This window comes from Drosophila innubila (assembly GCF_004354385.1).
Source record: "Drosophila innubila isolate TH190305 chromosome 2L unlocalized genomic scaffold, UK_Dinn_1.0 4_B_2L, whole genome shotgun sequence".
In the NCBI taxonomy this organism is placed as follows: domain Eukaryota; kingdom Metazoa; phylum Arthropoda; class Insecta; order Diptera; family Drosophilidae; genus Drosophila; species Drosophila innubila.
The window spans coordinates 27,417,039-27,439,937 of NW_022995372.1; the positions used below are offsets into that span (position 1 = coordinate 27,417,039).

The window sequence follows — 22,899 nt, forward strand, 5'->3', positions numbered from 1 at the left end:
TGAATGCCATATTTGAGAGTATGTAAAGACTGACTTGAAGAGTTTAAGTTGGCTGGAAGCGACTTTCAAGGTTTCCAAGATGGGAGTTAATGAGAATCACGAACTGTTTAAGTGATCTTATGGATTTTAAAAAGAAAACCTATCTCTACTTTTTAAGCGTAAGATTCAAAACAACAGAACCTATTTTTAAAAAATTTTTAGACCCCGTTCCTGAAAATCTTTACCACTTTGGAGAAAGTTTGGTTCTGTGGTTCGAATCTTTAATAAATGTTATGCAAAAAATAATGTTTTACTTTCTGAATTATTATCCTATCTTCAATATTGTTCAAGGCAATGAAAAATTTCAGCTGCTATGAACTTTATTGTTTTCCTTACCGATCCATTACCGTACGATTATAATACGAAAGGTACTCGGTTCGGGTTTATATGTGTATAATGTATAATTTTTTGACAAGAAATTAATCTCTTCGGCATTTCTTCCGACAACTATAAATTTATTAATTAAGGCTTGGTTGAGTGCAATTATTTGAAAAAATACAATAGCTTTTGCACCACTGTATGTACAATTATTATTATTTTTTCTGCTTTAATAACTTTATCGATGCTGAGCGATTTCAACATTAGCAAAGCCGCAATTTTATTCTATAGACTATAGTTGCAACAATTAGAATTGTTGTTTATTAGAACTCAAGCAGAGACAGAGAGACATAGAGAGAAAGAGAGGGAGAGAGTGTGAAGTCCAAGCCATGAACTGCAATCAAAACAATTACAGCCAATTCACGCAGCGCTATAAAACAACAACAGCAACAACAGAGGGAAATACCAAAGCTGAGAGACGTCTCATCGTCATGGACAGACACGACGATAACAACAAAAACAACAAGTTGCCTTGAGGCAGCTGCAGAACAGAAAACAATGGAGAGGGGCGAGATACAATGACTTGAGCGTATGTTGATGACATTAGAAAATTGTTATTTATTGCATTTCCAAGTTGTTATTGCCTTTGTTGCTGTGTTGCACAAGAACAGAATGAGTCAAACTGTCATTTAGCAAAGTCAGCTGGTTTTGCAATGGTTCGGAATAAGAACCAAAAAAAGAAGAAGAAACAGAAAGAGAACCAGACTCAGAATCAGAACCGGAGTCGAACCCAAGTCCGCTTTCAAGTGTCAACGACTGCAGTCCAACTAACAAACCAATTGACAGACACAACAACAGCAACAACAATAACAACAACAACTACAACGACTGCCTGGCATGTGGCATAAACTGTTGCAGCCTCAAAGTCGCCACATGGCATCAGCATAGTCCATACTTATAGATATTATATGTTTTAAGTGCTCGTTCTGCCAGTCGCAAGTGTCAAAGAGTTGATAAAACTAAAACTCATAAAGTCGGCAGCCTGCCGAGAAAGACTGGCGATATCATAGAAGAAAATGTGCCACGCCTCCTGCGTGTACCGCCCCGCAGAACCAGGAAATGTTTTCTTAGTTTTGATTGAGGCTTAGAAAAAATTATAATATGCTGAGACAGTTTTATAGAGCGGCCTTGAAGTTGGAAAAAATGACAAATGAAATGTTTGGAGAAATTTATTGTAACTAGTTTTAAATACTTAAAAACTTTATAATACTCATAATTCGAAATTAGTGTCAAGTAATAAAACATTTAATATTCCTGTTTGGGACCATTTTTCACTTTTTTCCGCACAGTTGTAAAATGTAGAAAGTTGTTTTCTACACAAACTTAAAAGCAAAACGAAAACTGCTTAATATATTCCCAAAAATATAATTAAAATTGCTTAATATTTTCCAATAAATATTTTGTTTTAAATATTTTAATTTAAAAAACATTGTATTGCACATTATCCATAAGGTAACTTGATTGACTTTATTAGAACATGTTTTTTTAGCTTTATTATAACTGGGTCTAATTTACAATACAATGTTCAGTGTTCAATCTGCAACTCTGAAGCATTCAATAAATTTTTAATTGTGTTGCAGCTTGACAAGGCAGCTGAGCTAAATGCGGCACAAAAGTTGAGCTATGGTTCTGCGGTAAGGCAGATTATAAAATTTATGGCACATGTAAAATGGGGACAAAAGGAAGTGCAACAAATACAACTCAATGTGCCGCATTGTGAGTCACGTAGAAACTTTAGTCTAAACAGCGCAGTTTGGAAAGCGCAGCAAGTTGAACCTAAGTTGATTGAATAAATTGCGCATAAATCAAATTAATTTTGGGTTGCCTATAATTCGACAACAAAAACGAACTCAAGGCCTGACAGAATGCGAATTCAACAATTTAAATTGAATTTTTTTGTGGCAGGTAGGCGTCTAATTGTTTTGCATATTGATTATTGTATATTATGCAACTGTTGCATCGGAATGTCCATTGTGTTATGAAAATTGTGGCAAATGTCAATTGCCATTGAACAATTGAACTCCCGAGGCGTTTCTAACTGCTTGTCAGGCGCTGTTTGCCAGCTTTCACTAACGAATGGTACAGTTTGACAGTCACTGGCCTTTGGAGTGGAGCGGAGAGAGAGGGAGGAAGTGGCAGGCCCACAGGCTTATCGCAGTGACGTCTGTCTAGGTTTTTTCTGTTGCTTTTCCTGGTGGGCTGCTGCTGTGGCTGGGTCGCTCCAGTCTAGACGATGTGGCTGCTTATCTATCGAGCCAAATCTCACAAGGAAATTGCCATAATTTTCAGCCAACAAAAAAAAAATAATAATAATAATAATAAAAGTCAAGAAACATATAAATATAATAGAAATAACAAAATCGAAATCAACCAACGCATACGACAGACTGAGAGACGGGTGTTTCACTTGATTAATGTTTTTAGGAAATTAAATGAATTATGGATTCAGGCGATTAAAGAGCGAAATACTTAAGACCCACTGAGCATCAAGTCAAAGTCATCATCAGAGACACAACATCTGCTCTCAGTTCATCTGAGAAAACTGTCGTAATACGATTATTCACATTCGTATTCGTACTTGTCTGATGTGTTGATCAGCTCAACAGCTCAAGTAAATACGAGTATTTGCCTCTTTTTGCTCATAATCCCAGTCTGTCAAACTTTTGACAAAATGCGCAATAAACAAGCAATAAATGTATTGTTGGCAACTGTGTCAGCTTCTAATGAAAAAAGTATTAACAAAGCCAAAAAATATAAACAACAAAAAATTAGGAATTTTAAATATTCAATGTCAGAACCGGTTGAAAATTAAGGCTGAAAAAATACGCACAACTAATCAAACTGAGGCTGTCAACTGCATTGCTAAGTAGCTTCGTGTCATACATTTGAGATAGAGCTGGTTGCTAGGGGTTGTGAACTGTCACACCCTCAAGGTTGTCAAAACTATGAAAAGTTCTTTGAGATATAGGTAATTATATATTTTTTGTTTATGAATAATACTGAAAGGATTCATGATTATTTTATGATTCATATGTAACACCCATTTGACTTACAAAGCTAATCTTTGGTATTTGAGATATTAATGAGTTAACTAATATTTATATACTCAAAAGGCAACTCAAAATACCGCCAAGGCTAATTGTAAGATTAATTAAAAATATAGCTGAAACCGTTGGCTAACATGAGATTCAATTTCTCGCTTCACTTCATACTGTTTCTATTCTATTAAACTAGAGATTCAACAAGGTCTTCGAATGAGTTCTGCAAAGATTCGTATGAACGTAATCACACTTAACTCTTATGAAGTCATTGGTACCCAGAGCATTTGACAGTTGAATAAAAAAATAATAAAAGAAGAAAAACAACAACAAGCAAGTCGTGTGTAGTGTGTGTGCTTGTGAGTGTGTCTGGTTTTAAGTCATTAGAGGCGTCGCTCTTGTAGGCTTTTAATTAGGTCGAGTTGTTATTTCAATTTGGATTCGGACAATTTTTTTTTCCTGATGCTGCTGCTGGATACTGTTGGAGAACTGTTCCCAATGGCAGCAGCTCACTCACAGCTAATGTTCATATAATTATTGAGGTGTCCTTAGATATAGTGTATATTATTTATATTTGAGTTTATAGAAAACATGACATCACAGACATAAATAAGACTATAAACATTTCATGCACGTCATCAATATCGTTTTTATAGTTTATTTATAGACGAATTTTCGGTTTTAAAGAAAACAAATTTTTTTTCAATTCTCAAACTATTCAAAGGTTTATCAAAAAACGTTTATCGCTCATAGAATTTATAATTTAATGCATGTTTATTTATTTATATATGCAAAAATACAAAAAAGTGAGCCGAAAGGGAGCGCCAACATTTTAGCGACCCAAAATAATAAAAACAAAAAAAATGTTAGTTTTTATAAAAGATTTTATATCGTTTATCGAACTGCATTAATTGGGCACGAAACCTGCTGTGAGAAGTCGACGTTTAGTCGAGTCTATTCAGTTTCTTTTCTCTGAATTTAGCGGGTGGAAGTTTAACAAAAGTGGAACTCAACCAGTTTCTGTATGAGTCTAACCCCAGCGAGTTTCAAATCGAGATCGAGATCGAGACGGAAACGAAGAGGAAGATCGAGAGCTTGAGATGAAGGCTGGGCACTTCCTCAAGTGGTCGACGAACGACGCACTTGACATATGCGACTGAGAATTATAAACAATTGAGTCTAATTTAAGTTTAGAGCACACTGTAATAACAACATTAGCCCATGTAACTTGAGCCAAAGAGGCTTTAAAGTGAACGTAAATGGGGGAGGGTATAATACAAACTGAAACCACTTTTAAGTGTGTCTTTCCTAGTACGTCAGACTCGTCAAGGGGATTGTCCATTACGTATCCGCATCTGTATACTAATATGGCGTACTAGTTTATATATATATACATTTGCTGCTTTGGTGCATTTAATTAAAGGCCAACGCATTGTAAAAAAAGCTGTCATGCAATTGAAATGCGGTGCTGTAAATGTATATTAAGGATTGCAAATGTGGGTAATAAAATACTTAGATGCAGTTTCTGAAATATCAGATGCACTGACACAAGGTCTACAAATAGCGTACAGATGTTCTAATTTAAGCATAGAGATGGGAGTGAGTTGAAAATCTTTAAAATGTTGATGCGAAAATAAGATCTAATGATTGGCTTGGTACAGAATTATAAGAATTAAATTGATAGGTTGAACAGCGATACACTTGTAAAATATTATATACATACAGTATCTCGATGTTAAGAAACGAAGTTTGACCAGACTCGACATGAGAAATGCCGAGAGGAAGGAAATCAGACGAGATTCCAGATATCAACACATACATCAATCTGTCAGACACGCTTAATCGTGTAGAAAATATCTAACAAAAGCAAAATAAACATGTGAAAATTGGAAGAAAATAAACCGAAGTTAGCTTTCATTTGCGGAATAAACATACTCGTCAATTTGCATATCGCACCCGTACTTGATGACTGTAGACTGTGGCAAGAAACTCAATTGTAGCTACCGGTCAACGGATTGCCAAGCCTCAAGTAAAACAAATGCAAAGTCAAGAAATCGAAATCCAATCAAATCGACACGAATCAAAAACGAAATGAGCCAAATCGAATTGTCTGTATACAAATCACGTCAACAAACAATTTATCAACGAGTCTAAGTTTGAGTCTCAAGATGAAGGTGCAACCCGGGGGCAGATAGACGTGTTGCGTAGCTTGAATACTTAAGATAATGAATGCAGCTCGAATTTGATGTGCCTGCATGCTGATAAGCTTCCACTCACTCACATTCGAGAATGATAAAAGAATGGATACCAAATTTAGTTTTGAGTTCCACTCGACTTGCAGTAATTACAATTGCCAGACAGACAGACAGACGGACAGACGGTCGACCGTTCGTGCAACACCCGCATCCCCACTTGTCCACTTGATGGACAACAACATGAAATTATTATATATGCATCTAAATCCAACATATAGAATACACTTGTACACAGATGCTATTCGTTGGCTTGACAACAGCTCCATTGCCCCTTGCCCATTGCCCGGCTCTCGACTCAACTCTCAACGTGCTGTCAGGCAACAATCACTCGTATCTTGTGCATGTTGCATGCAACATTGCCTCGCTGCTTTACTCTCCCCCCTCCCAACCTCGACTCTGCGCTTCTGTTGATTATGCTGATGAGTTTTTGGGTCGTCTCGTCGCTGGGTCGCTCTCTGTCATACTATCAGCAGCCCCATCTTGCAACGTGGGCAATAATAATAATGAAAATGAAAAAGTTTTTCTCTCGTTTTTTATTTCCCCTCGTTTTTTTTTGTTTCTCATTTTCGGGTATGCATTTCGGGTAAGTGCCCAGCCTGGCCATAGGGTTAAGGGGTCGGACTCTGTTTATGTTTCTTTAACATGCGCTTTGTCTTGGACGGTGCCACTAATGACAAACAATAACAATAATAACAACAACAACAACATCAATAAGACCAAACAACTAGCAAAGCAGCTGGTGCGAGGATTAAGGTGCAAGCGAGATGGCATTGTCCAACATTAAAAGAGTTTCTACACAAAAGAAGAGTAGAAATAGGCAGGATCCTGTTAATTTAAAATACAAATTTAGATTTTGATTATTCGAATGAAAATTCAAAATGATTATTCAATAGAAAGAGCCAAAGAAAAAGTATATCGATGGAGTTACAAAATATTAAATAAAAAATAGATTATGACAAATCGAATTAAAATTTGTGACTGTTATAGACATGACAAAATAAGCATTTAAACTGTTTTTTTTTTTTTTTTATTGCTAATATTAATTGTTAGCAAAATAATTCTAGACTTTATATTGGAAGCAACAAAATAATAAGTTAATCATTTTTAAAAAACATAAAATACAAAAAACGAAGAAACAATTGTGACACTTAATGATGTGATGCTGAAATTAATAATTTTTCGTAAAATCTTGAAAAATTAAATCAAAAGATTGCCTATCAACTTTTCAAGTGCAGACTCTATGCATAATGAATTAATCAACGTGAATTAATCAACGGCGGCCAGAAACAGAAGAAGAAGCAAGAACTAAAGCAGATAATGCGGCATAATGATAATTAAATTTTGGAGTCTTCTTCCCGAGAAACTGAAGCACTAAATGGACGAGACATAGATAAGAGCAAAAGGGCTATGGACTGTAATTCCTAGAATTGAGATGGGGCTGAGTTCTTGAAGTAAGTTTCCATTTAGGACGCTCCTCATTTCAATCGGTTGCACGTAGGTCGCCATTGTATTTTGTCAAAGGCTGCAACTGCAACACCAGAATAGTCATTAGAACGAGGGGAGCAGAATACCAATCAGATAGAGAGGGGAACAACAGCAGTGCTGTAATCAAAGCAGCTGTGCAACAGAGTGCAACCAGTTCTAGTAATTGTAACAACAAGAACTCTTGCAACACTACGAGTATCACAAATATTAGTTGCAGCTGATTAATGATTTGTAGCTGGGCGCAACTTCACTTGAACCTTTTGAGGCATCTGCAATCAGCTCGTTCATTTTTTAAAAGTCAAGTCAAGCCGGGCCCTTTTTAAAGGTGCGACTCTGTCGCATTTTATAAAGACGACAAAGCCACTGATAATGACTGTTTATTAAGTGCCAAAGACGGCTGCAACATGCTCATAGGTAGCAACTGTTGTCGCTGTGGCAGCTGAGGCAGATGGCAACATGTTGCCAAGCAGCGAGCAGTGAACAGAGACCAATTAGTCAACCTTACAAGGTGCAACCTAGGTAAAATGCTAACCTTGAGAAGACCACAGCTAATTAGTGTAATGCAACAGGCGACACTCAAACGGGTTGCAAGTTTAAAGTAATTATGATATTAATGATATCAGTAGTGCTTGAGTACGAAGTTCCCTAGTGGAGTCCTATCGTGTTGCTCTGTATTTCTCTAGAGTATTATTTTTGTCAACTGCGAGTATTGATCCCAAGTGCTGAAGATATTAAGTACTATTTGATGAACTATAATTTGAAAACAGCGAAGAGGAGAGATTGACGAAGGAGGGAGAGAGAGGGAGAGAGTAGTAGATTCCAATCATTGCTCCCTTCCTGCCCAGAATACTCTTTGTATTACTTAAAATTTTTTTATGATATTAAGTAAGATTTTGAATACGAGTAAGTTAATTTCTTTTTCAAAGCACGTTTCTGATTTCTGAAATCTTTTTGACATGGAACAATACTTATTATTTACTCTCTAAATTCCCATCCATCTTATTATGCCATCAATATTATATAACATTTCTCTTGCTTCTGAGAAAATTATATTAATTGCTAGTTTCCTCATATTTCCATACTTTCTATGATTGTTTTTTCTTCTACTTCTAGAACTTTGTCCATGTTTAGCGCCGTTTTTCCCACATCAATTGCTTTTCTTTTATGACTTTCTTTCCCTTTCTTTACCAATTTCCTCCTGCTAATTAACATTTTGTAAACCCGAAAAAATATGGTTCGCCCGGTTGTCGCCGCCATTCCGTCAATTAAACCCAGCCCAAGACATTGAGAGACACACATTTTCCCAAGCTTCCAGTGGACAACCCTTTGTATAACAGGTAGCATCCTACACCCAATATTATTCCCATACCTAAGCATGCCATCCATGCGCCGTAGATTTGTAGCTGTTTACGGGTCATTAGCCCCGGGTAGAACAGTAGCTCGGTAGTTTTGAGTCTGGGATCGAATGGGTTTTCGGGTAACAATTGAGGCTCATAAAATTGTGCCTATTAATTAAGTGCCGCGCCAGGCATTTAGTATTTTTATTTTTGGTATTTGTTGTTGAAGGTGTTGGGTAGAGACATTGCTCTCATGTTGGAACCGTTGTTGGGACTGCACAAATATTTACATAGCATTTACATGGCGGACAAACACAGAAATGCAAAACACTCCACAGCTGCCGGGGCAGACAGTTTGGCTCCGACCCGTTTGCGGAGGGAGCGGAAGGTGAGCGACATTAATCGACTCAATTTGAAGCAGTTGACATGCATGTTTATACCCTTTAAACATTGCGAATAAATTGAATGAGATATGCAGTCGAGGGATAAGCATATCTCAGACTAGAGACAATAAATTTATATTTTATTTTAGATATATAATTGATATTTGAAATGAATTGATATTTAAATCATTCTAAAAAGCTCAAAACCTTAAGAGTATAGGGTATCTATCCTACTACATAACATATTTGTTTGTTTGTTTGTTGTGTCTCTGTAGCCTCTACCAATGGCAAATAAAATGCCAACAAACACACATTGACAGTCGGAGCAATGATAGTCGAGAAAGTCAATCAATGGAAATTGTTTTGGAAAATTCACGTAAAACTGCGGCTCGCTTTAAAGGAAACAAACTCTGAAGAGCAATTGATTTAAATGTCAGTTTGTTTATAAAGACTATATAGAGTGGAAAGATGTTAGGGTCTATGAGGAAGTCGAAATGGAGCTTTTTACACGCCTTGAAAACGGGCAGCAGTTATGGAACGTTGCATATGAGGAAAATTGCAGGAAAACGTCGATGGTGTCGGCAGTTCAAACGATAGAAAAAGCAAAAGAAAATCTGCAATAAAAAAAAAAACTTCAAAGTAACGGCTGCATGCTTAAATTCAAAATTAATTTTCTCTAGCAAGCGACAATTTTCATTAGCTGCGCCTGACAATTTTCCTCGCAGCAAAACGAAAATCAATCTTCATCAGGCGTTGCGCCACACACAAAATGAGCTCTGCTGCAGCATAATTAATTGCAATATTTTTTCAATTAAAATACTTGAGTTAAAAGCCGCTTGTGTTGAACTTTGCAGTTCAAATATATTATTATAATCTCAAGACAACGGCAAACAAAACTGTTCACAGGCTCATAAATCTCACATTTGGGGATGTTCCCCTCCTGGCATTCCAGAGGCGCCAACTTCTAATAAGAATTTATTACAAAAAAGTATATATTCGTATACATATTTGAGAGTTGAGCCACAGGATGCGAGGGTGACGCTGAGAACTTCCAAAATTTCAATTAATTGATCGCACGCAACGCGCAAAGTCGTTCGGGGCGGCTCAAGGGGGAAACTGGAGATGAAAGCAAGCGGTTCCGGGGAGGGTGACACTACTAAAGCCGAGGCGACTACACCTCCGTTAGGTACAGGAGACTCTCTCACACACAGCTGTCGTCGTGGCACACACATGTGTGTGCTGTCGGGATGAGGATGAGGGTGAGGGTGAGGTTGAGGGTGCTGGGAATTTCGGATTGAATGCTGCTAACATCGCCATGTGTACACTGTACAGTCAGACCTAATTTGATTATTTTCTTTTTTCGTTTTTATTTTATTTGGGATTTGTTTCTGTTTGCTGTGATATATTGGCCTGTCACGGGCTTTGGGTTGCCATTAGCGAACAAAAATACACAGAGAAATAAAATGGCAAATGCAGCTAACCGAAATGGGTTCTACGAGATCTGACAACCGAGCAGGTAGCATCAACAAATCAATGTGTAAGTGTGCAATTTCATCTTAAAGTTTTACATCCATGGCTTATTTAAAATTGTAATTAACATAAAATATGTGCAAACAACAATTGCAATTGAACAAATGCACAATAGACCAGACCAGACCAGACCAGACTTCTTATTTTCGGTACCCCTACATCCAACAGTTCATCCGACGAGAAACATTGTTGTGTCTGGTGAGTGTGATTGGTCATAAAGATACGATTCTCAAAGAAGTATAAAGCGAAAGATATAATAACATAACAGTAGGTAAGCAATATAAAAACGATCCAAGATATGATCTTTATTGCTTAGCTACTTTTTGACATAGAATTACTATATGGAGTATTATATAGAATTGTATGTGCCATTGCATAAATACTTTGTTTTTAGACCCCCTTTTTAGGCCTAAGCCTCTGCCTGCATCTTTCAACATCTATGGATGCACCCTATGAACAATTTGCCCAGTTTATTTCGATATGCTCCATTAAACAATTTGCCATTGTTGCACTCTTTTCTACCATTTGCAATATGTCTCTTCTCCCTCATTCTCTCTCAGTACATGTATCTGTATCTCTCTCGCTGTCTGCTTAATTTGTTGCTTTTTGATGAGAAACAATAACTGCGTTTCATTATGACAACCGAGTCACACCCCGTCACATCGTCTCGCCTTGTCTCGGTTTTCCCTTTCCACATACTCGTATTCTCGTAGTATGTACCCCAGCTGATGTTGCAGATTTTCCTGTTCCATTATATATTTGGTATTGTTGTATTGTGTACCGCTGATTGTGCAACTTGTATGTAACTTTAGTCGAGTCACTGTAGACACTCTTGATATTAGGGGATATTGGATAGGCTTTTAGCAATGAGCACGCTTTGGGGTTTTGAGCGGGACGAAATTTGGGTCCGGGGGTCTTTTATTGGATCACTCTTTGGCTGGCACAGTTTGTTGTTGTTGTTTGTTTATTTTTTATGGTGCTTCAGCTTCCGCATCGCAAATGTTGCGGCAACATTTTGTTTATTTATTTGCTTTAATTTTTATCTTTTTATCTTTCGGTTAACTTAAACAGTTGTATGCAATTTCGCTTGTTATCTTTTCGTGTCACATACGACAGATAATTGGAATGATTTTTGGATTTTGGTTTTGTTTTTGGTTCACTTTGTTGTTTTGTTTACTGACCAGCTGAACTTTACACTGCTCGGAGAACCCGTAGAATCCAGCGACCGGTTTGCCATTAAATATGTATTTATTTTGCTGTTATTTTATTTCTTTTCGTTTCGCTTATCGCACGTTACAAAAACACTAAACACGTTTAAAGGCCCTGGGTATAATTTATTTATAGATTTTTAAAGCTTTTCAACACACAACAAAAATATGCTCAATGAACCTTTCTTTAAATCACAATTCACGCAACACTTGGCTTGGATTTGGCCTCACACACTTCAGTAATCAGTTAAATAAATAAACAACAAACACGATCACGTATGTACGTAGCTTGAGCGATTCTCACGTTTAACGTACTACACGATACTCGGCTCTCAGATACTTTTCGCTACAGATACAAAATAGAGGGCGACGCGCAGTACGTCCGTTTCGCTAAGAAGTCGACGCTGTACTAACAACATGTTGAGAAAGATCAGTTGAGAGCGCGCCAGAAAAGAGCGCGAGAGAACGAGAGAGCGAAATGTCTTGGCAGAGAGCGTGACGTCAGTTACAAACAGCGAGAATGAGCGAGCGAGACAACGACTGTCCGACGATCAGCAACATGTGAAGTGCGTTGGCAACATGAGGCCAAGCTATTGGTTGCCTTCCGAAATGTTGCTAGGCGCTGTGCGTGCGTTCCGACGTCTGCCGCATCAAATGCGGAACTGAATATGACACACTCGACTCCCAAATCCTTTGGCAGCCAAATAGCACCAGCAACGGCAGACGCATCAAGCGTCCTGCTGCGACGCAGCAGTGGCTGCGGTGGCGACGACGTCGGCGTCGGCGTCAGCAGCGGCGGCTTGACGGCGGCGACAAAACAAATAACAGCATAAAAACGGCAAAAACAGTTATTGATGGGGCAGAGTCATACGACAGCAACGATACGCTACCATTATTCTAATTAGCCAAATTATATATTAAATATGAGCGTATTGAGTGTGGAAATAGATTTTTGAGGGTTATGTTCATATATACATATATAATATTTCATCAAAAGTTTCAAATAGAACTCTTTTTATTTTGAATGAATTTTAAAATTTGTTGGAATTATATTCTAAAATTTTAAACACGATGCAAAAGTTTTAAATGGGATTAAATAACCTTAAAATATAATTATTTTCTCATAAAAGCATATGTGTAAACTAAAAAAATTAATTTAAGTATATAACTTAAAATAAAAAGGTAATTTCTCAGGACATTCATAAAAATCTTCGTGCTCTAAAATTGTTTTTAAAAGTTTTTCTATAGAGCTATTTATCATTTATTTAAAGTTTCTTTCGGTATTAGAATTCCATTACCTTATTTAAGATAATTTTGAAAGCCTGTGGATTTTAACCTCTAAAAGAGTTCAATTCTGTAGTTTAATTTGTGTTTCTAAAACGATGGTTTATCTCATAACCCAATGCCCTACAGGGCATCAAAAATAACACATAGCCCGGTCCAGGACATTGTTGCCACAGGAGCCACGACGCAGACGGTGACTGGGGCGAGCAGCTGGCGCCAAAGTGGCGACACTGCCGACGTCGCTGTCGCCGTCGCCGTCGCCTTCTGCCCCATCGACTCGATTTTTATTTAGATGTTGGCAAAACTATTCAGCGTAGAGAGAAAAAAATTACAGACGCAGCTTCCTGTGTGAAAAGGACGACGACGTTGGCAAATGAAGTTGCGCAGTGTAGAGCGAGAGGAAGGAGTAAAAAAAATTGTGCAAATTTGTGTTTTGTAGTTAGTCGAAGCACCCCAAGGGGAAAGATTGGGGAGAGGGGTGTGGAGTTCGGTGCAGTCGCTTTATGTGCTGGCGTCATTTATTTTTAGCACGAGACGCTGCGGCGCCAACGCCAGCGACAAAGTCAAACCGAAAATCGCGATTAAGGGGAAAGAAAAAAGGAAAGCACAAGGGACAGGGGGGCGAGACCAGCATAATAAAGTTGTAAAAACTTTGGGGTTTGTTTAACGAGTCTGATTGTTGACATAGAGCAGGGAGAAGAGGGAAACCAACTTAAAAAATGATTGATTATGTTAAATTGAGACGCCGTTGGCCATTGGCTTTGGGACAAACGATGGGGGAGGAGCAGAGGGGAGCTTGGCCTCGTCCTCGACATTTGCCAAGGCAAGCATTTTCCAGCCAAAATGTATATGAACTTTGCTGCCTCATCTCTTCTCAACTTATGGTTCTTCATTTTTGCCAACTCATGTGAAATGCGTTGGGACTGAGGGACACGGGGAGTGCATCGTCGGAGCTGGAGGAGAAGTCATTGACTGGCGTAAGTTAAGAGTTTAAGTCGTCTTATTGGTACAGATACCAACAATGATAATATATGTGGGTTATTAGCAAAAGAAGCAATTGATTTCTGATGCCGCAAGACTCTGTGGGATTAGGCATTTGGCTTACTGTTGATAAATATTTACTTACAAATGCTATCAGAATTCATTTCTAGGAAAAGTCGAGGCAGAAATTATGCATAGTAATACAGATACCAATTCAAATTAATGAACATCTAAATAAGTACGCAAAACGTCTTTGCGAATCATTACAAATTCTTGTATGTAATATTATCAATTTATAGGACAAAAGCTTTTTAAAAGAATGAAATTTGAGGAGAAGTATTAATATTTTTATATTTGCAAGAACTTTTAAATTCTTTAGTGGCGATAATTAATACTTTATTCTTGGCGTACTCCATCAATTAATTAAAAAGCGGACAAACTACTTGTATAATGTACATACCAATTCTTAGATAATATGAATAGAGGACGGAATAACACTTACCTAAAAGTAAAGAAATACAATGGAATGGTTAATATTATGAAGTAAGACAATAGATTATGTAAGTATATATACAGATTTGACTAAATTATGGTTTATTTGTTCAATTTAATGTTCTGCTCAACTATCACTTGTCACACAAGCGACCACTTTCAGCAGATGCTCATTTAAAGTCCATTAAACTATTTGCCTAGTAGAAAACAAAATGCCACATGCCCAGAACTTAAATATTATTATTATAGTTCCAGGTTCCCCCTCTTCCCATCCACTAGAGTTTTTATTAAGAGGTTCAAGTGGCACAAATATTGACAAGCGAATTGTCTTTAATCCCAAATCAATTAAAATGAAGAACTTGAAAGACTTTTTGTTATCTTTTGCTTTAACTCACTTTCCCCTTAAACCAGCACACTTCTGTTACCCCTCTCCCCTCTCCCCTCTCCCCACTCCCTGATACTGTTTGCGATTCATCTGCTTTTGCTCAGCGGATTTGACGCTTGCGGCGATCGTCTTATACATAGTTATGATTCGAGGCAGAAGCATATATTCTTTGATGGGGGGATTAGCTGAGAGATAAGGGGGTTTTTCTATCACGCTTTTAATGCTCTTATATGTGTGTGTTGTTTGTCTTCGTGTGTGTGTGTGTGTGTGTGTGTGTGTGTGTGACCATCGGTCAGTTGGGTCAATTTGGAGTGCGTGATAAATGGGCGCGTTGCGTGGCTCGAGACTCGTTTTGAGTGTTGGTTGTTGTTGTGCCTTGAATTGTGGTTGGACCGAGCCTCTTGGGTAGCATAGTGTTTTTGTTGTTGTTAATATTGCTGTGCTTTAATATTTATGGTCAGTGATAAGATTGCTCAATTGAGGTCTCTGTTTTTGTAGCTGGCAAAAGAGCCAAAGCTGTTTAAAGTTGATGTAGGTTGGAAGTTTCATAAGCTTCTTTATGTTTCTCATTTTTTTTTTTTTATTTATTTCCCTTTTTCTTTTTGGCAAGAGAGTGCATTAGCGGCTGTCATAAAGCTTAGCCCGATAGCGGGAAATGGGGCAATGGAATTGAAAGAGAAAGAGAGGAGAGAGCTGCAATTTGCAGTTGTCGTTAGCAGTCTGGAATAACTAAAAACATTAACAAAATGTGAAAAAAGGCCATCCAAGGAAGAGATACAGCTTAATATACTAGTCAGATGCTTCACGGAACTTTAAGTCTGGATTTAGTTTGAAGTGACGAGACCTGAAACTCCTAAATTTACTATAGTTAAAGAAGGAAAGAAGGGCTTTTTATACCCGTTATTAAAGGTATATTGCGTTTGTTTTAATGTATGTAACACGAAGAAGGAGGCATCTCTGACCCTATAAAGTATATATATTCTTGATCAGCATCAACAGCCGAGTCGATATAGCCATGTCCGTCTGTCCAGCTGTCCGTCCGTATGAACAAAAGGATCTCAGAGACTATAAGAAATGGAGTATCCAAATTTGGCAAAAATTGAAGTAGTAAAATTACTACTTTATACTAATTTCTATAAAATACTATAATATATATTGAAATAAGTAACGGGTATTCCATGGTCAAAATATCGACTATAGCCTTTCCGACTTGTTTTCTCTTCAATACAAAGCAAATATTAAAGAAAATTTAAGAACTGCATCTTACTGCCACGCAATACCATATGAAAAACTGACAAAGCAAACTCAGCTGACATAACTGAGGACTGTGAAATGACAATTGAAGGGAGAAAAGGGAGAGGGAGGAAAGTCAGGGCTCTGGGTACTTGGGACTGAGGACTGCGCCTCACTTTTGTTGCTTTGTGCGACCGCAAAGTGAAATTGCTCGATGTCTGTCAATAAAAAAGCCAATAGCAAATAATATGCCGCAAAACTGCTGACAGAGCCAGTGAAGAGGCTTAGATGAAAGGCCAAGAGACGAAAGGAGAAGGGGAATGGATTGGCATTTATGATGTTATTACTCACAGCTGAAATTAATTAAGCGCCAGGCGCAATCGAGTCTCAGTCACTGGATCAGCTTTGGAGGGAAAACCAACGCCAAGGGAAAGCGTCGAATGGGCAATTAAAAAACTTTTCAAATTCAAACATAAAGTGGGCGTGGCATTGAGCACAATCAACTCTATGGCAATCATTGCATTATCTTTTCAAGAATTGTTTGGTGAAAAAGTTAAATTTGTGCAACACTTAATGTTTTCACTGCCAATAGAGAGTTAAAGGCTTCAATAGGCCAAGTTGGTACGCCCCGACATTCGTTTTATGAGTTAATTAAGTTGTAATAAATGTAGTTGTAATTTACAAAACAACAATTAAGAAAATATTTATTATTTTTTTTTTTTGATAACTGTTTGTCAAAACTATTAAAAATTTTTATTATTTGCAAAAAAGGAAATGTGGCATTTGTCTATCAGCAACTAACTTCATGGGATCAAATTAGATCACAAATTTTAAATACTAATTCAATTTAAATAGTTTTTTCATTCCAAAAATTTGTTCTGAATTTATTGTTGAAAATAAGTGGTCTAGATTTTTTGAAATCAGTTTTAAGTCAATCAGTTAAAGAACAAACATGTTTTAAGCCGTTTTTCTCTCATAAAGACAAAAGTTTTCTTATATCACTTATCACTTTTTACTGCATGTATTTTGCGTTTATTGCGAATAAGTCACTATAAAATACAATTATATATTAAATTTACTTACTTAGTTAATAAAACATAACTTGACTGCACTTGCAGAAGTATTAGGGTTACTTTCTCGACTTGCTGGGCTAATGATCGCTATTTAAACTTTCTAAGACTTCAATGAAATTGTAGCACATGTGACTGCAGTTTGAGGCCATCAGAGACGACCCATTTGTAGTTAACTACATAAATTCTTTGCAAACACATATCATGTTAGAAGTGACCCCGCCCACTCCACACACCGCCCCGACCCCTTTCTGACGGACCAAAACGAGAACTCACTCAATGCCATAATAATACGGGTAATAACAGCAAATGCTGCCAGACATAACTTCATTGCAATTATTCTCGTATTTCTGACTTTGTCTTAGACAAGACGCATTTCATTGCACTTTTATGGCAGCTGCTCAGCGATAAGAAGAGAGAGAGAGAGAATAAAGGGAGTGAAAGAGATGGCGAGGTGGGGTCAGTAGAGTCGAAAAGTTGTACCAAAGTTTATTATTGTTCCTTTGGTCGGTTGACTGACAAGCGAGAGAAAATGACATTTTTCACGCTTGACTGGCTGTGGAAATTGGTAAAAGTTGGGAAAAACTTTCAAGCTGCTTAAAGCTCACTTAAAACTGATGATGAAAAGCAAAAAAGTTTATGACGGGAAATTCATCGAATCCATCAAGTGGCATTCAACGAGTAATTCACACGTACGCCTTGACCTTGAGACGGGGTCTCAGTCAGTACAGATTTATGGATGTCTGGAGAAATGTCTAAAATGTCTGCCTGGCCTCGATAAATTTCGAGAAATGTGTTGTGTCTGTGTGGGTGCAGAAAGGCCATAAAATACTTTATAGCATTACAAGACGTAAAAAAAAGAAAGAAATTGCCTCCAGTCTGCCCCCAAACTGGGAAATGCAATTTAAAGTTTATTTTATTTATTTTGTGTCCATATGATGAAAATTGTTGACGAGTTATTTGATAGATATGCAGAGAAAACAATGAAATCAACTTCTGCTCACATGCAGACAATTTCGCTTCTTGGAACAGCCCAAACTCCCACTCTACGCCCCAAAGTAGGCAACAACTTTTGACTCCCGTTTGGAGTACTTCTGTCTCGACTGCCACGGAAGTTTATCAGACTTTTGCGTGACTTTTGTTGACAACTTGAGCTGCACACAGCGAAAGAGACAGTCATAAGAATCTACTGGTAATAAGGAAAGGAGAGAGAGATGAAAAGAATATGACAGAAGGCAACTTAGCGTAAAAGTTGCTCACAGCTTTGACAAAAATGCGACTCGACTACGGCCCGATAAGCGAACCGAATGAATTCCACGGCACGACGACAGTTACAGCATCCGATAAGGTAAATACCACAGAGACCATCGAAAACAGGAGAGTGGTGAGTGCAGTGAGAAGAGGAAGGGGAAAGGATGTAGACGGTATGCCTGAAGTTATGCTGCAGCAATTTAAAGCTTAACAGCAGCCGCAACATTGTTACCAGGTTTTCTCTTATACTTGTATTTTTATGGCGGCAATTGCATTCTTGAGCATCGCCCCAAAGTAGGCAATGGAATTGCGCAAAATGCTGCGACAGCTGCACCTGAGTGTTGCAGCCTTTTCGAGGCACCAACTAAATGATTCCCCAACTGGCAATTAGCCAAAGTTTCTTACCAACCGTTAAAGTGTGTTATACACGCTGTCAAGATATGTTCTTTTAAAATTACACAATGCAGCAAGTTTTAAATCTTTGTTCAAGGTAAGAAAGTTGAAGCCGGAATTTATAGGATAAAAACTGTTTTATTTTTATGTCAAATTTTAGCAGTGAATTATTTATAGTATTAGTAATAGAGGATCTGTAATTACGGGACGATTTTTGATATGAACTTTTTATTATAATAATGCACATATATAACAAAAATGCATATATTAGGAAGAATATTTTAGATTTTAGAACTTCACAGCTTAGAAGTGCACAAGGAACTGTATAAAGGATCTATAAATCTGCTAGTTTTTAATAAATTCTTAATGCGTGTTTTTTGTTGAAGAATTATTTACTCATTCTTATGACTGTTAAATACGTTTTATTACAATATAAGGAATTTAAAAATATTAAATAAAAATTCAGTTAAAATTTATCATAAATGTTGACTTTTCTTACTCAATATGATACCATAGTCAGTGTCATCTAAATGCCCTAAAAACAACTCTTTATTGATGACTCCAAAACTCTTTAAATTTTATTTATAGACATGTTCGACTCTACCAACATAATTTATAGTTGGTTAACCATTTGCATCCCCATACTTATCAGAAGATTACAACTGAGTGTCAGTCTGAGTTCAGTCCTCAAAGCTTGAAAACAATTGTGAATTATGGGCATGAGTACTTACATTAGTTGACAGCTGGCTGCTCAGGCTGAGCACCTGTTCACGTGCATCCTGCAGTTCTCGCTTCAGTCTGCGTATTTCATGCGCCTGTCGCTCCTCCGCCGAACCGTATAAGGAGCTGCCTCCAGACAGGAGCGAAGCGGCGCTGCCATGAACTGAAAATTGGAAATGCAAATTGTAAATATATAAGAGAGAGAGTTGGAAGACGGAATACATTTATTCAGCCTTATGTTGCACTTACCTTCATCATTCTTCTTGGGATATGTTAGACGATGCGAGGCGGTAATGTTGTTGCCTCCAACTCCGCCTCCGCCTCCATGTGTCGCTGCCAGGGCAGCTCCGGCTGAGCCATGTGTGGGTGACAACGCGGACGCAGCCCCCGCAAAAGGTCCCCGATTAAGGGGCGTGGGCGATGTGGGCTGACTCCAGGCCACGGCACCCACATTGCCGGCCACATGACCCTGAGCCTGGGCAGCATGTGCCTGAGCCTGAGCCTGGGCCACGGCCGCGGCCATCTGGGCACTGAGTACCCCATTGGTGCCCACGGGCAGACAGTAATATGGCTCGATTTCCACTTCGCCGCCACGGCTCAGCATCGAGGGATACATTTTCTCCGATTTGGTGGATCTGCGAGTGATTGAACCGAAACGCATTATGTCATAAAATGTGGTAAAAAGACAGATGTAAACGGATTTATGACATTGCAACAGAATTGCGTGAAAACGCAATTGTGATTGTGCATGAAAGATGAGATTATAAAGCTTATATTGTATTTATAAGTGGATTTTATACATTATTGTGAATGAACATTGAGATTAAAAAACACAATAGTATTTGCAGGCCATTTAATATATTTGACAAGGGGATAAACTACATTTGCTTTTTTAAATTAAATTAATTTATTTTGAAACTACTCCAAAATAAGATATGAGCATTTTTATCACTTGACAAATTGTTTGTCACAACTTATTTAAAATTTGATGATCATTTTAAGGAAAGATTTAATAATGAAATGGAACGTTAATAACAATAGTTGATTGGCGAACAGTGTTGGTAAAATTAATTGTTAATATAAACATTAGAGTGGGTCAATTTGAATGTAATAAAAAAAATTCACAAAGCTGTTATGAAATTCGTAATCTTCGATGAATTCTAAGAAGAATTGCCCAAGAAACCATAGGTCTAAAATCAATATTAAGCTTCAACTTTTTACAGAGAAGTTATAAGTATTTCATATATTGCTAATTGTCTGTTAGGTACTTACTTACTTACCTCTAAAACAAAAAAAAATTAAAAACCCAAATAGAGTGCGATTCATGATAAATTTAGAGATAAGAATAAGTTGGCGGTCTCTTTTCAATTGAATTTTGAAATTAATGCTAAATTAACTTTTTTATTGAAACTTGACAAAAGTGCTTATGTTTAAAATTCAATTAAACAAAAACTAGTTAAGACCGCCTACTTATTCCTGTCTTTATTTTTTTTTTTGGTAAGTTTTACACACAGACAGTTTCGCCATAGAAAACACATGAAAACCTTCCTCGAAAAAAGGGGAAGCTCGATATTGATTTGAGACATATGGTTTATTGGGCAATTCTTCTTAGGATTCATCGTAGACTACGAATTTTATAACCGCTTTGTCGCGAAAAACATATTCATAAATTTTTTAAAGTTGAGTTAATAATTAATTGATTTCAACGACAAAACATGCACCTCATAAATTGGATTAAGAGTTTCTTAAATGAATTTAAGAAAATTCTCAATAAATGAAAAGCTTAATGAATAAAAACGGATTTAAAAGTGATTATTACTCATGAAATGAATTGCCTTAATTAAAATCGATGTTAAGCATCAGCAATAAATTAACTTATTGGCTATTAATTATGTATATTGTCATTAATTGTAATGTTGCAAAGTGACAAAACGTTGACCCAAATTTGATGCTTCAATTAACTCTCTGTTCACTGTGCAGTTAAAGATTGCAACTGACCACATGACTTAATTTCTCTTTTTGTTGTTGTTCTGTGGTGTTTGGTATGTGGTGTGTGGTGTAGGGTAGTGTCCCATAATGTGGTGTGGGCTATTTGCCAGACACTTGCAAATTTCCGATGTGGTTGTGCTGTTTATTAGGCCAATCTGTATGCGAGGGTTGCATACTTTCAGGCGTCACTTCAAACTTCCGTTTAATTTTGTCAGCAGCAACTCTTCCAATTTGACAGCTGTACATGTCTTTCTGTCTGTGTTTGAATGTGTGTTGCTGATAACATTATGGTGTGGCGAGTTGTGCATTCTCATGCCAAATCCCTCGACAAATTGTCATAAAATACGATGCCTTCAGAAGCTTAGAAAGTGACCGCAGAGAAAGAGAGAGAGAGAGAGAAAGAGAGACAAATCTGTACTCTACTGTGTCCTAGCTGCTGCTCACATTGCTGATAACTGACATTAATAGCGTTTCGCATGCAAATCTAATAATACGTATACGTCATGTGTGGATGACGCCTTTTCCATCTGCCTTCGTCTACACAAATTTTCCATGTTTGCATTTGTGGTTTGCATGTCTATGTATGTGTGTTAGTTGCGGCTTTTAGAACGCTTTAAAGCGTGTACTTTACGCTCTGGAGTATTTGGCACAACAACACATTGGGTGTGTTTCTTGTGTGTGTTTGTGTTTCGCCTTACTCTGTTCTGGTGTAAAATTTGATAACAAGCCACCGAAACTGGTTACTCTGGTGTTGGCCAATGTTGTTGCCCCATGCCTGCGTCACTTGCCACATTCCACACTTCACTTCCCTTTGCATAATTGATGCAATGAAAGCAAGAATGTGAGCCAAGACAGCTAAAAGCACATTAGTTTGGCCAAAAAACAGGAGCGGTTCAAGTGAAATACTAAATTCGAGTTAGTTGTTCAAAATTCTTGCATCTTTAACAATAAACAGAGCTTTTAAGTTAAACATATTAATTTCTTACTTGTTGCATTTATTATTTTAAAAATACTAAAATTTTGAACTTTTTATTTAAATTTAAATTCTGTTACTGTATCTTTCATTTAATAGTTTCCATCTGATGTTCAAAATTTATATTTCCATTTAAAAAAGTCTCCAAAAATCCGTTAGCAATTTTTGGCGAACTTTCTTTTAGGTCTGCACTTTATTCATGTGTTTTTTTTGTCGGTATTCGTTATTTTCTTTCTTCTTTACCATTTCGCTGGTAAAGTTTTTTAATGAAGCACTTGAGAGTCTACATGGCAGTCAACTGCTGACATGGCAAGAATGCAATGTAAAAATAAAAACAACAGCAACAACATCAACTGGCAATGGCAGTAAACTTTCATTTCAGCTGTGCCCCATCGCCGAGTCAAAGGTTCACAAACCTATTGACATGTCAAATAATAATCTGGCCAGCTCTTCACTCAGTTCCCCACTTCTTTCT

At 37.3% G+C, this 22,899-nt stretch overlaps 1 protein-coding gene across 6 annotated transcripts in view; it reads right to left on the reverse strand.

The window, feature by feature from the left end:
• Positions 1–22,899, reverse strand: part of LOC117794496 (protein sickie) — a 43,050-nt gene that overhangs the window by 16,798 nt on the left and 3,353 nt on the right. Inside the window, exons 4-5 of one of the 6 annotated variants that reach the window (XM_034635117.1) lie at positions 19,712–20,097; positions 19,474–19,625 (exon numbers count right to left, since the gene is read on the reverse strand). In XM_034635117.1, the coding sequence (XP_034491008.1) occupies positions 19,474–19,625; positions 19,712–20,097 (538 nt within the window). Of the gene's footprint in view, positions 1–11,226; positions 12,062–19,473; positions 19,626–19,711; positions 20,098–22,899 lie in introns of those variants that run through there. The other 5 variants (XM_034635123.1, XM_034635122.1, XM_034635120.1 and 2 more) reach the window with 5 other exon arrangements.